Here is a 14195-nt window from a genome sequence, read left to right as displayed (position 1 = left end):
ATTGTTAACATATTGTTAGCATATTGTTAGCTCATTGTTAGTTCATATTGTGGGATTTTACTCGAAACGAACAATATACTGTTTCATTGTCAAAAAAAAACCTGTAATAGTGAAATTTAAAGCATGTTTACTCATTTAAAATTAAATTAATGGTAAAATAAAAAATAGTGAATTCTATGTTGATACATTGATATGTATCATTTGCAGTATATTTTTTGAAAATTGATTATGTAATGTATTAATATGGGAGGAGTTGTTTTGAAATGAAATGTAAATTAAAAGTATTAAAATCTTGCAAAATTTTAAAGAAAGCCTTAAGTTTCCAAAGACTAGATCAACAATCATGTGTAGGACAGTATCTGTACAACAATTAAGGAAGCCTTTTTTTGTGTTTTTTCCACAGTTACGGAGTTCATTCAGTAAAGCATTTTCACGGAAGAAGAATCGGAATGGTTCTATGTCTGATTGTGAACTGGATAGCACAAGTTTCCGGTCCAATATGTCTGCTCCGAATTCCCCATTGTTACAGGTCCACATGCCAAATGGATCTGGACTAATAAAGGGATCTCATTCCTCGTCAGCGTACGTATACAAATGGTCCAAAGATTGGCTGAAAATCTTTGGGAATAGGTTCACAAAGCATTGTAAATATCATTGTTTTACAAAACAGGTTATTTAGTTTTCAGGCAATAAATGTGTCAGTCACTCAGATCAATATATCTTTCATAGAAATAAAATAAAAGATCTATATATTTCACACTTTCTTCTATAATGGAAGAATTTCTAATTAAAATACAAGGGAAAAGAAAAGGCAAAAAAATGGTAACATGTGGCACACACAAAATAATTTTAAGTGTCAGATTTGTAAATATGTATGCTGTATTTTGAGCAATTTAGGACACTTCCATTAATTGACTGGCTATATGACAGAATTATTAATTTCAAAAGTTTAAATCTGTCCTTATAATAATCATAATAATAAGAAGAAGAATAACGGACTGATTCCCAGCCAAACAATATGATTAGTGATGCCTGCTGGGAGATTTTATACTGTAATCCTAGTAACATTTGTTGTTTGTCCTGACAGGTTGTATGAAGCAGAGGACATGGGATCAGTATTAGAATTACGAAAACAGTTACGTGATAAAGACATGAAACTGACAGATATCCGACTGGAAGCATTGTCGTCTGCTCACCAGTTGGAACAACTGAGGGAAACAATGACAAAAATGAAGGTAAAATTAGAGACTGGGAAATGAGCCCATAGTTACAATAAATCGAACATTTCTTTTTGTCTGAACATATGCAAGGCTTGGATTTGGGAATCATTTAAAGGTGATCTATAAAAACCTTATAGACTAGGAACACACTCAGCCTCAATTGCTTTCGAGTTTTCTATCGATAATGACAAAAATGTCATTCCTTTATTATTTCATTTCCTCAGAACGAGCAGTCAAATCTACTGCCTGTTAGCAAATTATTTGTGCTGTCTGATTTGGTCTGTTACTATAAAAATGATAGATATATGGATTGTTGGATAAGGGAACCATTTAACACCAACAATTTTGTAATGGTGTTGTCCCATTCATGTCCGACAGCAAGACATAAAACATTGAGTGGGACATCCTAACGTAGGCAGCTTCTCCGGAAACAGAAGGCAATCATAGACAATTCAGTAATTTGGTGGCAGTGGTGGGATGAAGGTGGCCTCACTTGGGCTAGATAAACACAGCAGACTTACAATCATAGGGGATGTTTCACACTCTATGTTTGTCTGTCGAAGTCCTCCTTGGTCACAACAAAGATACTTATTAAAGTCTTCATTGGTCCCAGAGAACCAACTTAGGCTATAGGGGGTGTTAAGTGATGAAGAGTTTATGTAAATTTTATTGGGTTTTCGTCTGCTGCCTGAAGAAAACAAACACCCTCAGTGAAAATAATTGTGCACCTTAAATGGTTAAAGACAGCTTTTATATACTGATTGATGAGCCAGGATTTTAAATTAAGGCTGTCTGCAGGATTGGATGGAGTTTTAACATACTGTGAACATTCTGCTGTATATTTTAATGTCTACCTTCAAGATAAATTGCGTTACCATATAAGGGAAATGGCACTTTGTTTTTAATTGTCTCATGTAATGACTGGATTATAAATCAATTTAATGCAATGTTTTTGTATTTTCCTTTTTGCAGTCTGAAATGGGTGCCTTGAAAGCAGATAATGATAGATTACAACGAATGATGTCAGCTAGAAATTTGAACACATCCCAGAATTCCCTAGCCCACACACGAGCAGGAAGTAATAGTGATACACTTGAGAGGTCGCTCAGCATGCAAGAACAGCCTAGTTTAGGTATGGCTGTGTACCTGTGAAAGTCATCACCATTAAACATGAAGTTCTATTCTAATGTGGAGATTAACAAACTAATTACTGTTTTAATTTGCTGGTGTACAGAATAATCTCCAAGAAATATTAATCATCAGGTCAAAACACATTTATTGGTTCAGAAATTATAGGAACCTGTATTTCTTTAACATATATTTACTTTATTATTTCTTGGTCTTGAAATTACATGATTTGTAAGATGATTTATTTCAATGTGTTTTTAGAAATGCTGCTAGCGGAGACTCCAGACAGGGAGGGGAAGAGAGTTACTATTATGGTATATCTCGGCTCAAATCCTGATCCAATGAGGATGGGAGTGGAGGTAAATTCTCACCAAAAAATTTTTTCTGACGGTTGTGTCCAGGTTTTCATATTTCAAAATTTTGGTATCTTTAGGAAATTTTGACATCAATTTCATTATTTCAACATGATGCAGATTTATATTCAGTGATGATTCAAGAATTTAAAAAAAAAATCTGAAGATTTTTAAAGTTTGTAGAATTTGATGCTTAAATACCATATTTTTGTTCTTGTTTCTTGATCTTACTCTCACTGTATATTTTGTAATCATTCATTTATTACTTTTTTTTACCAGAGACCTGCTGAAGTTTTGATAGGCTCACTATCAGTCAGTGGAAAGACAAAGTGGGATATTCTAGACAATATTGTTAGAAAGATATTAAAGGTATGTATATTGTTTATTGTAGTGTGTAGTTAAATGGTGATATACTGTGCTTTTATTGTCCTCAACTGAGGTGGATACTAGTATTTATTAACCTAATTTTGTATAAGGTTAATGTCATCAATGCTGTATTTTGATTTATTTGTTAATGGTGTTTGGGATATTAACAATATACTGCTTGTTGTACACAGTTCATTTTAACATTATGTTGTTAAAGAAATTAGATTGATTTTTCAAAAAAAAAAATTATTGATGTATTATTTATAATTGTTTGTATCATGTTTCAGGAGTATGTGTTACGGGTTGATCCTGTCACAAACTTAGGTTTGAGTGCAGAGAGTGTTTGTATGTACCATATAGGGGAAATAATCCGAACCAAAAATGCGGATTTACCAGAATTACTACCAGTAGGCTACCTTGTGGGGGACACAATGCAAATAGGAATATGTCTCAAAGGTAAGGTTCTGTTAAATAACAAAATATTTTATAAAGGAATATGTCTCAAAGGAAAGGCTCCGTTAAATAACAAAATATTTTACAAAGAAATATGTCTCAAAGGTAATACTCTGGATAATATAACAAAGATTTTTTTTCCGGATTTCGAACATTCACCATTTGAGCTTTGGTGACCTTTCATTTCAGGTACAAAACAGAACAGTGTGGACTCATTAGCGTTTGAAACGCTAATCCCCAAGTCTATTGTCCAGAGGTATGTGTCGCTGCTCCTGGAACACAGACGTATCATTCTTTGTGGACCCAGCGGCACTGGCAAGACGTACCTGGCACAGAAACTTGCCGAACACTTGGTTCTCAGGTGAGTTTGTTCATAAAGTAAAGAGTAGCAAATTGTTTGTTGATAAATGTCCTTGTCTTTGTAATGTAAGGTCTTAGTTACAGTCAGATGTTAGTAAATTGTTTGTCAGTAAACTCATATATTTGCAGATGTTAATTAAAAAATTAATTAATTGATGTTTGGGATAAGGCTTAATTCCTTTTAGGGTTCAAGAACTCAAATATCAGGCAAAATACTTTCATGTTATCCATATTTCATTCAGAAATATTTTTTATCGTTACATTTTTATTATAAAAACAAATAGTAAGGCCTTGATTTCCAAACACTTTGTGTTTTGTATGTCACAGATCTGGGAAGGAACTGACTGCTGGTTCGGTCGCCACCTTCAATGTGGACCACAAGTCTGCTAAGGAACTTCGGCAGTACCTGTCTAATATTGCTGACCAGTGTGAGAACTCCAGTGTCGGGGAGCTGCCGAGTGTCATTATCCTCGACAATCTTCACCATGTTGGTTCTCTGGGTGAAGTCTTCAATGGATTTTTATCTGTCAAGTACCAGAAATGGTAAGAGGTTTTTCAATTAACAGTTTTCTGTCAGTTACCAAAATGAATGAAAATGCCATCATGTCAGGACATTGTGCCCATGTAGAAAGAAAGGCAATCACTCTATAGAGGAAAGTTTTTACTGTCATTTTGTAGGGTAAAATGTTTTTAAAAATACAAATACAACAAGTTTACAAATCTTCTAACTTAGTGATAAAAATCAAATGTATAATATAAAAATCTTTGTTTTTAGTCCGTACATTATTGGTACCATGAACCAAGCGACATGTTCTACAACAAACCTCCAACTCCACCACAACTTCCGATGGGTGTTGTGTGCCAATCATATGGAACCTGTCAAAGGATTTCTGGGCCGTTACCTCCGCCGGAAGTTGGTGGAGGCTGAGGTGCGGACAAGCATCCGTAACAACGACCTCAACAAAATCATCGATTGGATCCCGAAAGTCTGGCTCCATCTCAACAAGTTCCTGGAGACCCACAGTTCATCAGACGTCACAATAGGTTAGCATTGTTATATTAATAGAAAACCCTATTAATATTAAATCAATTCAGTTTTAATTCTGAAGAATATTGTATTACATAAAAACCATGGAAAATATGTTTTCAGTGTTGGAGGGGGAGGATGATTCGGAAGGATAATATATACTTGATGTTTCTGATTAAAATTTCAATGTTAACAGTAATTAAACCTGATATTCCGAAAAACTCTTATATAGAAAACATTTTGAGTTTTATATTTGATCTCTCTTCTTTTCTTTGTTCTGCAATTCCAAGATGTTAGAATTTTTGTTTCTCCTTCACAGTGAACGGTGACTACTGGTCACATTGTAGTCCCTTAAAATGTTAAATACTGCCATCTTTACCTCTAAAACTTTGCATTATCTTAAACAAAGCATTGAAATGTATTGTTTTTAGGACCAAGACTGTTCCTTTCCTGTCCAATGGAGATCCCAGGCTCCAAAATCTGGTTCACCGACCTCTGGAACTACTCCATCATCCCTTACATGTTAGAGGCTGTGAGGGAGGGGCTACAGGTATAGTATTTATGGGGGCTTCAGGGGCTTCAGGGGCTTCTTGTGTATTAAATAGGACTTATGTACAGATAATGTAGGAGGAAGGGGAGGGCCACTTTTCAAGTACTGAAAATAATGTGTACTATATAGAGGGGAAAAGTGTAAATTCTCAACAAAGCATCCCATAATTTTAGCTTGATACAAAAAAATAGAAATATAACAATATTTTCAAAAAGAAAATTGATGAAATAATAGTATTTTCTCATTTTGTACTCATCAATGACAAATATGAAGATGTGCATATACACACGTTTTTAGGTTTATGGCCGACGAGCTCCGTGGGAAGACCCCACAGATTGGGTCCTTGAGACTTATCCCATGGGCTACGGCCAAGGATGAGGATCCTGCCTTGCTGCGGATTCGTCCGGAAGATGTCGGATATGACACACAGGGAGTGATTTCCGCTGGAAACAGTCCACAACCGCAGAAGGCCAAAACATTAGAAATGAAGGAAACAGGAAATGGAGACCCATTGGTCAGTGATGTTTAGTAGTCCTGTGTAAAGTACCTGTCTGTTTACAAGTCGTCCACTGTCACAGTTGTCTTTCCCTGTTGTCTTGGTAGAACTGATCCATTTTATTTTTCCTCGGTTTATGGAAATTTAACCAGGTTGTTTTTGGTGTCACATAGTATTCCCCTTGTCATCACAATCCGTCATCAGCGAGTTCACGTACACTTAGCGTTTGGTTCTGTAACATGTTTAGTTGAGGATTCAGTGTTGCACTTACATAAGGCATGTCTGCATGAAAAGCATGATCTGTTTTTGGCAAATCTTTCGTTTTCGGTGTGTAGAATTTGATAGACCATAGTTTATAGAATTCTATGTGGTTTGTGCTAAAAATAGAATTTAATTGCATCATGTAGTCATCCATTTTGATGTCTGTAGATCAGAGAATTCTTATATTAATACAGGTGATGTTCTTCAACAATCAGGATTGAGTGTCATCAAATAAATGAATAAAGCATAGAATGGAAATAATGCATTGCGTATTCCTAAAGCGGTTCATTTGGTTTCAAATTGTCAGAATAACTTTTACTCCCAAGAACTGGGAGAAATAAAAAAAAAATTGAAACAATTAAGACAACTATTATGATGTTGAAAAAGGTTATCTCAAGATTCTTTTGATCTACATTCATCTGTAATTAACCATGGAACCTTGATAATTTTCACACAAAAAATCATCAATCAGAATCTTTGATACTAAACAGAAAGTCATCAGAAATATCAGTCCTCAGCATTTCCTGGATTTCCTGGAAATATTGATCCTCAAACTAATGGAGATTCCAGATTATCAAGGTTTCAATGTATATAACATTCATAGCATCAGAGGACAAATGTATAAGGCAAGAATAAATCTGATTCCTTTATATTCCCATCTACCCTGGTATTGTCTATATAGACCCCTCCCTTTCGTTGTACAGAGTTAAGGCCCCTGATTCTGTACCATTAGGATATGCATGTCCCAGTTAATTATCTTTTTCAGTTTGATGATGAAATACAGTGAATTGAAATAATGTTTGAATAATTAATTAAATTTAGGAATGATTAAGTACACCTTGTACAAATTTAATACACCTGATGAAAGGAAATATTTAGAATCCTATTTAGGGAAAAGATAATTCGGTAAAAGTTTAAAACTATTTTCATTTCTCTATATAATCTGTTAATATATATCTGTTAATACATATATATGCTAATTCACCATTTTAATCATGGAAAACTTGCACATAAAATTAACTCAAAATGTTTGAATAGTGTCTTGTCCTGGTCAAAGTCTGTAAACTTAGCAACTGTCTATGTTATAGACATTAACATCTAATTAATTTACTGTTTTGTAATTAAGTGAAATATGTTTTGTTTAAGTGTAAATTATATTCTGTATTTACTCACCTAACTTGAAGAACTTATTGAACAAAATCCAAAGTCAGATTTTAAAACAGAAAATTTCTTTGAAAGTCCATTTATTGCTCAATCAATGAAATTTATAACTCAAAACTCTCCTAATGAAATTAAAATATCACTTAATGAGTAATTATTTTTTTTATACATCTATCAGTTTCTAATTATTTGTAAAAGCATCCAAATGCAGATGTAAGATGCCTTGGCAGAAATTTCATCAGAAACTGATTATGAATGGGATTTCATCTGTTTATCCATCTCACTGGAATGCTGGCTAAATTGCATAATTACCTCCCCTTATTTCAGCTTAACATGATCATGCGCCTGCAGGAAGCTGCGAATGGTTCGAGCAGCGCTCAAAGCCAAGATAGTGATTCGACAAGCCTGGACAGCTTTAGTAGCCACGACATTTCTACGTCAAGTGTCGAGTCCGCTCTGTGAATGCCACGTTTAATATGTGTGACATTGTAATCATGTCATGTGATTCGTACCGACCAATTAAAACACTCCCTGGCTTCCCTGCATTGTTAATAACAATATCCATCGGTAGCTGCCTTTTTGTCATAACCAATTTAACATGGTGCTAAATTTAGACGTCATTATGATCTTATAACGTGATATTCTCTAAGGCCAAAATGGAAGCATGCAATGACGTCACAAGTTGGCATACGACAATGTTACCGAGTGTTTAAGATAACTGTGTGAAGAAGAGGATGCTGAATTCCAGTGATATGTTTTGTAGTTATGTTTGGATTTGTATGTAGAAATTATCTCAAAGATATCAAACAACATGCATTTCCAGGTGTTCCAATATTCTTGGTTGAAACTGTTAATCTGTCTGTTCTTATTTAAACCATTTTACAGAAATTACTTTAGACCTGAAGTTTTATGAGAACAGTTTGTTTTTTGGGTTTATTTCAAGAATATTGGATCACCTTTTTTGTTGAATTTTATGATTTCTTTGTTTTATGAAGTTTTTGAACTTTCAATGTTTTTCTCTAAATATTTCAGTGTTGTTTATTGCTTTTATTGTATGTTATTTTTTGTGTAGTGATACTTATGTGATATGGCATGGTTGGTTGTCTCCCTTGCATGGGTGGTGTGCTGTACCCTGTGTTTGTACTCGTGTAATTGGTGTACAGTTATGTAACACTCTAAGTGGGAGATATTCTTCATTCAGTAACCTAGATATAAAAAAATATGGAAGTTTAACATATTCAAACTAAGATAATCTTTTAAATGGAAAAAGAACCAATGTTAGTGGGAAGCATAATCAAGGACCATATAGAAAAAGGAGAAACTGTTATAGAAAACTTCAATATTTGTATTGTTTATATTTGGAAATTATAAAATGTTTTTAAAGATGGCACTAATTTCAAAAATGAAACTTAAGTTATAACCAGAAATTCTTATATGATCTTTTATCTATTAATAATTGTCAAAGTTGTCAAAATGACCATGTTGTTATCTTGACTTTCCTGAGCATTTCCGGTAAAGTTGTCTCTCTGTATGACAGGTCCCTCCACAGCAACTCAGTCAGGATGGAGACGCGTGAATCTCGGACATAGTTGGACAGCCAAAGTGTGCTATGGGCCATAACTCAAAATGTCCTAAGGGACATAACTCAGTGTGCAAATGAAAGGGCTAGTTTCATTAACAAACATTACTCGGAAGGTTCTAAGGAATATTATTCAGTGTTCAAGTGAAAGAACTTAATCAGAAAAAAACTTATCCTGAAGGACAAGAAAGTTTGCCATTTGAGATATTACAAGAATTATTTGACGCTAAGGTGCATATCAGCACACAGATAGCATGGCTCTTAAGGTCAATATAATACATGCATATTAACCAGAAAATGTATACCAGTTCAACAAAATTATATATCAAAGATAGAATGTCATGGAATGAAAGTTTTATATATCAATCCTTTTATACCAACCTATCTGCTTCTGCAGACACAAAAAGTGTTATGTGCCAACAATCTGGTGACCTTTGACCTGTTGATTTGGGTGTAAAGGTCCTGTCAAAGGTATGTTTAATTCATGAATATTCATAAGCTTTACCATGAACTCTCCATACCTCTGATCCAGCATTGTTGGTGGGCTGTGATTTAGAGCATTAGAGCTCCCTTAGTTGAGATTTTAATGTCGCCTTCTAATTCCGTATGGGAAGGTGAAGGACATGCTTAGGCTGAAGGTGTTTGTGGGCTGTAGGTATAAATAGACTCAACATTATTAAACATCCATAGTACAAAAGAGCAGTTAAGATATCATGTACGAATGTTGTCATCTTAATTTTCCCACCATATTTGATATTGAATTCTACTTGATATTGTCTACCCAATTTGTGCACAGCATTTGTATGATCACCTGGGCTTCGCAAATATTGTCCCGCTATCGACATTGTACAGCAGAAGGTTTGTTGATAGGTCAGTCAATTTTTCAAATTATTTGAAAAATCAAGGGGAAAAAATGTCCAAGATTTGAATCAAAAGGAAAATTGGCAGATTTTCAATTTTGAAATTAAAAATACATATTATATATGAAGTGTGACTAATTAGTGATAAGATGATTCCAGAGGCTGATTTATCAACAGACATTTCTCTTTCCCATTATTCAATTGCTTGTGGTGACAGCAATTAAATGCCAGCAAAGTTTCAGGTGGAAGGTCTAATATTGTAGTATGCTTAATTGGGGCCCATCAAGGTGAATGTTCCAGGACTTGATTGGGTTCTTATTGTGCAATATGCTTGATCAGGGTCCTAACATTTTGACCCTATAAATGTGCAATATGCTTTTTTTAAATGTTTTTTCTATTTGTAATTCTGCACCTGATTCATCAACAGCTGATTTCGTATTCCACTTTAGGAATTTTCCGACAAGGGGGGCTTGACGGCCTACAACACTTCCTGGTGATAAAATTGGAACTGGTAGTTGTTTTTGGATTTTTTATTTCTTTTTTTTTTTAAGGGGGATTTTGAGATTTGTGATATTGGTTTGAACTTGTTTTATTATAACAAATTGATTAAAATTTAATGTTAAATTTTGCATCCTATGTTCTTGATAGAAATATAGGATGCATTTGAATTTCTTCACTATCAAAATGCAGGTTTGGGCAGTCCAGTTTTATGATAGACGTGATTTGAACTAGGACATATTTCGTTCCTGTATGGTATATGGTTATGCAGCATGTAGCTTATATTTTGGGAATTTTTGTTTGGCTGTTTAATTAAGCTTATAAACTGTGTGATATTTAAAGTGGAATGCTATATAGATTTAAGTGGAATTATATCTTTTTAGCAACTAAGCCTAATTTGATTTTCCCGACCTTTATCATTATAGGTTAGAGAGAATTTTTACAAATTCATTAGGTTTACAAAGGATCAGTTTCCTTGGCAACAGTTTAGTGTTTGCTTGGATTGAAAAAGATGACATTTTGACTACTTTTCTAAAGATCTTCTTTTAAGTTAAATGTCTATGAAAAATAGATGTGCAATACTTTTCTACCCAATCTGAATCAAAAACAAGATCAAATAAAATCAAATAACAGATTGAAATAGAGATGTTTTATTCATTTACAAATTTATGGATCGCCAGATCAGATTAATTAAATCATTAAAGTGTATCCATATAAGGTTACACAATGGAAATCGTGGAGATATTATCCAGTGAAAATGGTTGATATGTTATCCAATGGAAATAGTTTATTAGTTATCCAATGGAAAAAATGGATATGTTATCCAATGGAAAAAGTGGATATGTTATCCAATGGAAAAAGTAGCATTTTCATAGTTATCAAAGCAATGGAAATGTATTATCCAATGGAAGGAACCGAGAGAAGATTTCATGGATATTTTATTCAGTTAAGATATCTAAAATATACCAGTGTGATCCAAGAGTCTAGTCACAGAAGTTTCTTATACCAATTGTGATTGGCTGAAGTATGACTGAATAAGTATTTAAGTGAATGAAAGTGCGAGTGGTGTTTTTTCAGCGTGTTTTTTCTTGCAAGCTTTGTGTGTATGATAATATTACACAGACAAAGTACATTTAATTGAGATTGTTACATATATTTAAATCACTTTACCATGTATTAACATTACGATGTGCATTATTTGTAAACTATAAAGTGTTGAGGATTCAAAGTCTATTCATCGTCACGTGCCCCTCCTTGTTAAGCCTATGTTAACATGTTGAAGTATCTGATCCCAAATAGTGCTAGATTGAATGTTGTATAGCACTTGTCAGTTGCTTATGGCAACAGTTTAAACAAAAATTTGTATAACTAACCTGCAGCTGTTTATCGAATGTTGAACAATAGGAAACGGTTTGGTGTTATGACTACAGAATGCTGATTGTTCAGTATGGTTCAATAAGTTTTTCTCCCACAAATTATTATTAGGAATCATTAAATATTATGAACATTTTTAACATTTATAGAAACATAGTTCATTTTCTTTAAAGTTGACTGCTGAAGACTACATTTTTTATCTTAAAATTGATTCAAAATTAGTCGAAATGGTTTCATTTTTATTACACAGTTTTAACAAGAATTTACATAAGCTTTTCTGTCCTGTGTCACTTTAATTCCCTCAGGATGTAAATTTATAATTAATTTTGATGTGAATATCATTACACTGTCATTGTATGTTATAACTTATGTATTTATTTGTATCTGTGATTTAATTTTAACCTGGAATTTCATGTGCATATGTCCAGACCGTACAATGTATTCAGGATTTCACACAAATCATCTGAATATTATCATTTCTTTTAGAATAAGGTTTTACTACTAAGCAGTATTGTAGCTACTTAAAAATAATTCTTGTTTGGAACATTCATGGGTGGATGAGTGGAGTATTTTAAATGAATAATGTTTAACAATAAAACCTAGTACATGTAGGAATAAAGCAAGAATTACTTAATTCAAGGGAGCTAACTGATACAGAACTTGAGGTGCTACACAATGTTCACAGTCGATAGTGTTCAAACCTAGTACGTGTCTGGAAATGTTTGACCTTTTTACGCAGTCATATTTAGGAATGGAAGTATTAAGAGCTATATGTATAATTCCCCCTTTGTACATAGGAATATCCCCATTTTTATTAGCTTTATTTAATTCTTTAGAGATTGCGGAGACAATATTATACATGTTCAGTATAGCAAAAGAGTTATAATGGAATAAACAGTGATATTTCATTCTGAAAACAGCATGGTGGACATTTTTCAATTTCTATTACATCTTTTTAAAAAAGAAATGGTAGAAAAATATTTACCTTTTTGCTATGTTCAGAGGTTTTAGTGTTTACCCAAGCAACTATAGAAATATATAACTTATGTCAGTCAAGAAAAGGAGATCTTTACTACATACTGTTGAACAATGGAATGGTAGATGGTTCTCTATGGTAGATGCTGATGTGTTAGAAATATTCTGCTATGGTGCATCTTGTTTATGGATAGACTGGTAAACATCAGTTGAAATGGGGTCAGTTTTTCTTTTGTAATAAAATAGAAAATTATGGATGGTTTCCATAGTTCAATAAAAATATTTATTTTAAAAAATTACTATGGCTTTGGTTTGTTTTGTTCACTGACGAGGCAATACTGATGAGGACTGGTGCTACACAGGTACTTGGTGAGTAGCGAATGTTGATGACCATCTAAACTGGAAAACTATATTCAATCTACTTTGTTAAAACTTCGTGAATTATGAAACTTACTTCTCATTCATGTTACACATAGGACTTACCGGGTACATGAAATCATTACAGAAACATCAAGGCCACAACAGACCAAAATATGTTACCAAGGCAGATCGTTAAGACAGTTGGTAGTCATATCTCAACAGTAGGATAAGACATGAGGTAGTTGTATCTTGACAGTAGGATAAGAAGTAGTAATATCTCGACAGACGGATAAGACAGGTGGTAGTTATATCTCTACAGATGGATAAGACAGGTGGTAGTTATATCTCTACAGACAGATAAGACAGGTGGTAGTTATATCTCTACAGATGGATAAGACAGATGGTAGTTATATCTCTACAGATGGATAAGACAGGTGGTAGTTATATCTCGACAGACGGATAAGACAGGTGGTAGTTATATCTCTACAGATGGATAAGACAGGTGTAGTTATATCTCTACAGACAGATAAGACAGGTGGTAGTTATATCTCTACAGACAGATCAGACAGGTGGTAGTTATATCTCTACAGATGGATAAGACAGGTGGTAGTTATATCTCTACAGACAGATAAGACATGTGGTAGTTATATCTCAAAAGACGGTTAAGACAGGTGGTAGTTATCTCGACAGATGGATAAGACATGTGGTAGTTATATCTCTACAGACGGATAAGACAGATGGTAATTATATCTCTACAGACGGATAAGACAGGTGGTAGTTATATCTCCACAGATGGATAAGACAGGTGGTAATTATATCTCGACAGACGGATAAGACAGGTGGTAGTTATATCTCTACAGACAGATAAGACAGGTGGTAGTTATATCTCTACAGACGGATAAGACAGGTGGTAGTTATATCTCTACAGACAGATAAGACATGGTAGTTATATCTCTACAGATGGATAAGACAGGTGGTAGTTATATCTCTACAGATGGATAAGACAGGTGGTAGTGATATCTCTACAGACAGATAAGACAGGTGGTAGTTATATCTCTACAGACGGATAAGACAGGTGGTAGTTATATCTCCACAGACGGATAAGACAGGTGGTAGTTATATCTCTACAGACGGATAAGACAGGTGGTAGTTATATCTCTACAGTCAGATAAGA

General features: G+C 33.9%; 1 protein-coding gene across 1 annotated transcript in view; it reads left to right on the top strand.

Moving 5' to 3' along the window:
• Positions 1-12960, top strand: part of LOC117327693 (neuron navigator 2-like) — a 229054-nt gene extending 216094 nt beyond the window's left edge. The window contains 13 exon segments of the mRNA XM_033884802.1: positions 404-582; positions 1088-1235; positions 2193-2352; positions 2610-2707; positions 2981-3070; positions 3355-3523; positions 3710-3881; positions 4208-4423; positions 4656-4924; positions 5339-5457; positions 5755-5811; positions 5813-5971; positions 7703-12960. Coding sequence (XP_033740693.1) covers positions 404-582; positions 1088-1235; positions 2193-2352; positions 2610-2707; positions 2981-3070; positions 3355-3523; positions 3710-3881; positions 4208-4423; positions 4656-4924; positions 5339-5457; positions 5755-5811; positions 5813-5971; positions 7703-7837 — 1971 coding nt within the window. The 3' untranslated portion in view covers positions 7838-12960.
• The last annotated feature ends 1235 nt before the right edge of the window (positions 12961-14195 follow it).

The sequence above is a fragment of the Pecten maximus genome, chromosome 5 (assembly GCF_902652985.1).
Source record: "Pecten maximus chromosome 5, xPecMax1.1, whole genome shotgun sequence".
Classification (NCBI taxonomy): domain Eukaryota; kingdom Metazoa; phylum Mollusca; class Bivalvia; order Pectinida; family Pectinidae; genus Pecten; species Pecten maximus.
This window is presented reverse-complemented; position numbering and strand designations above follow the sequence as displayed.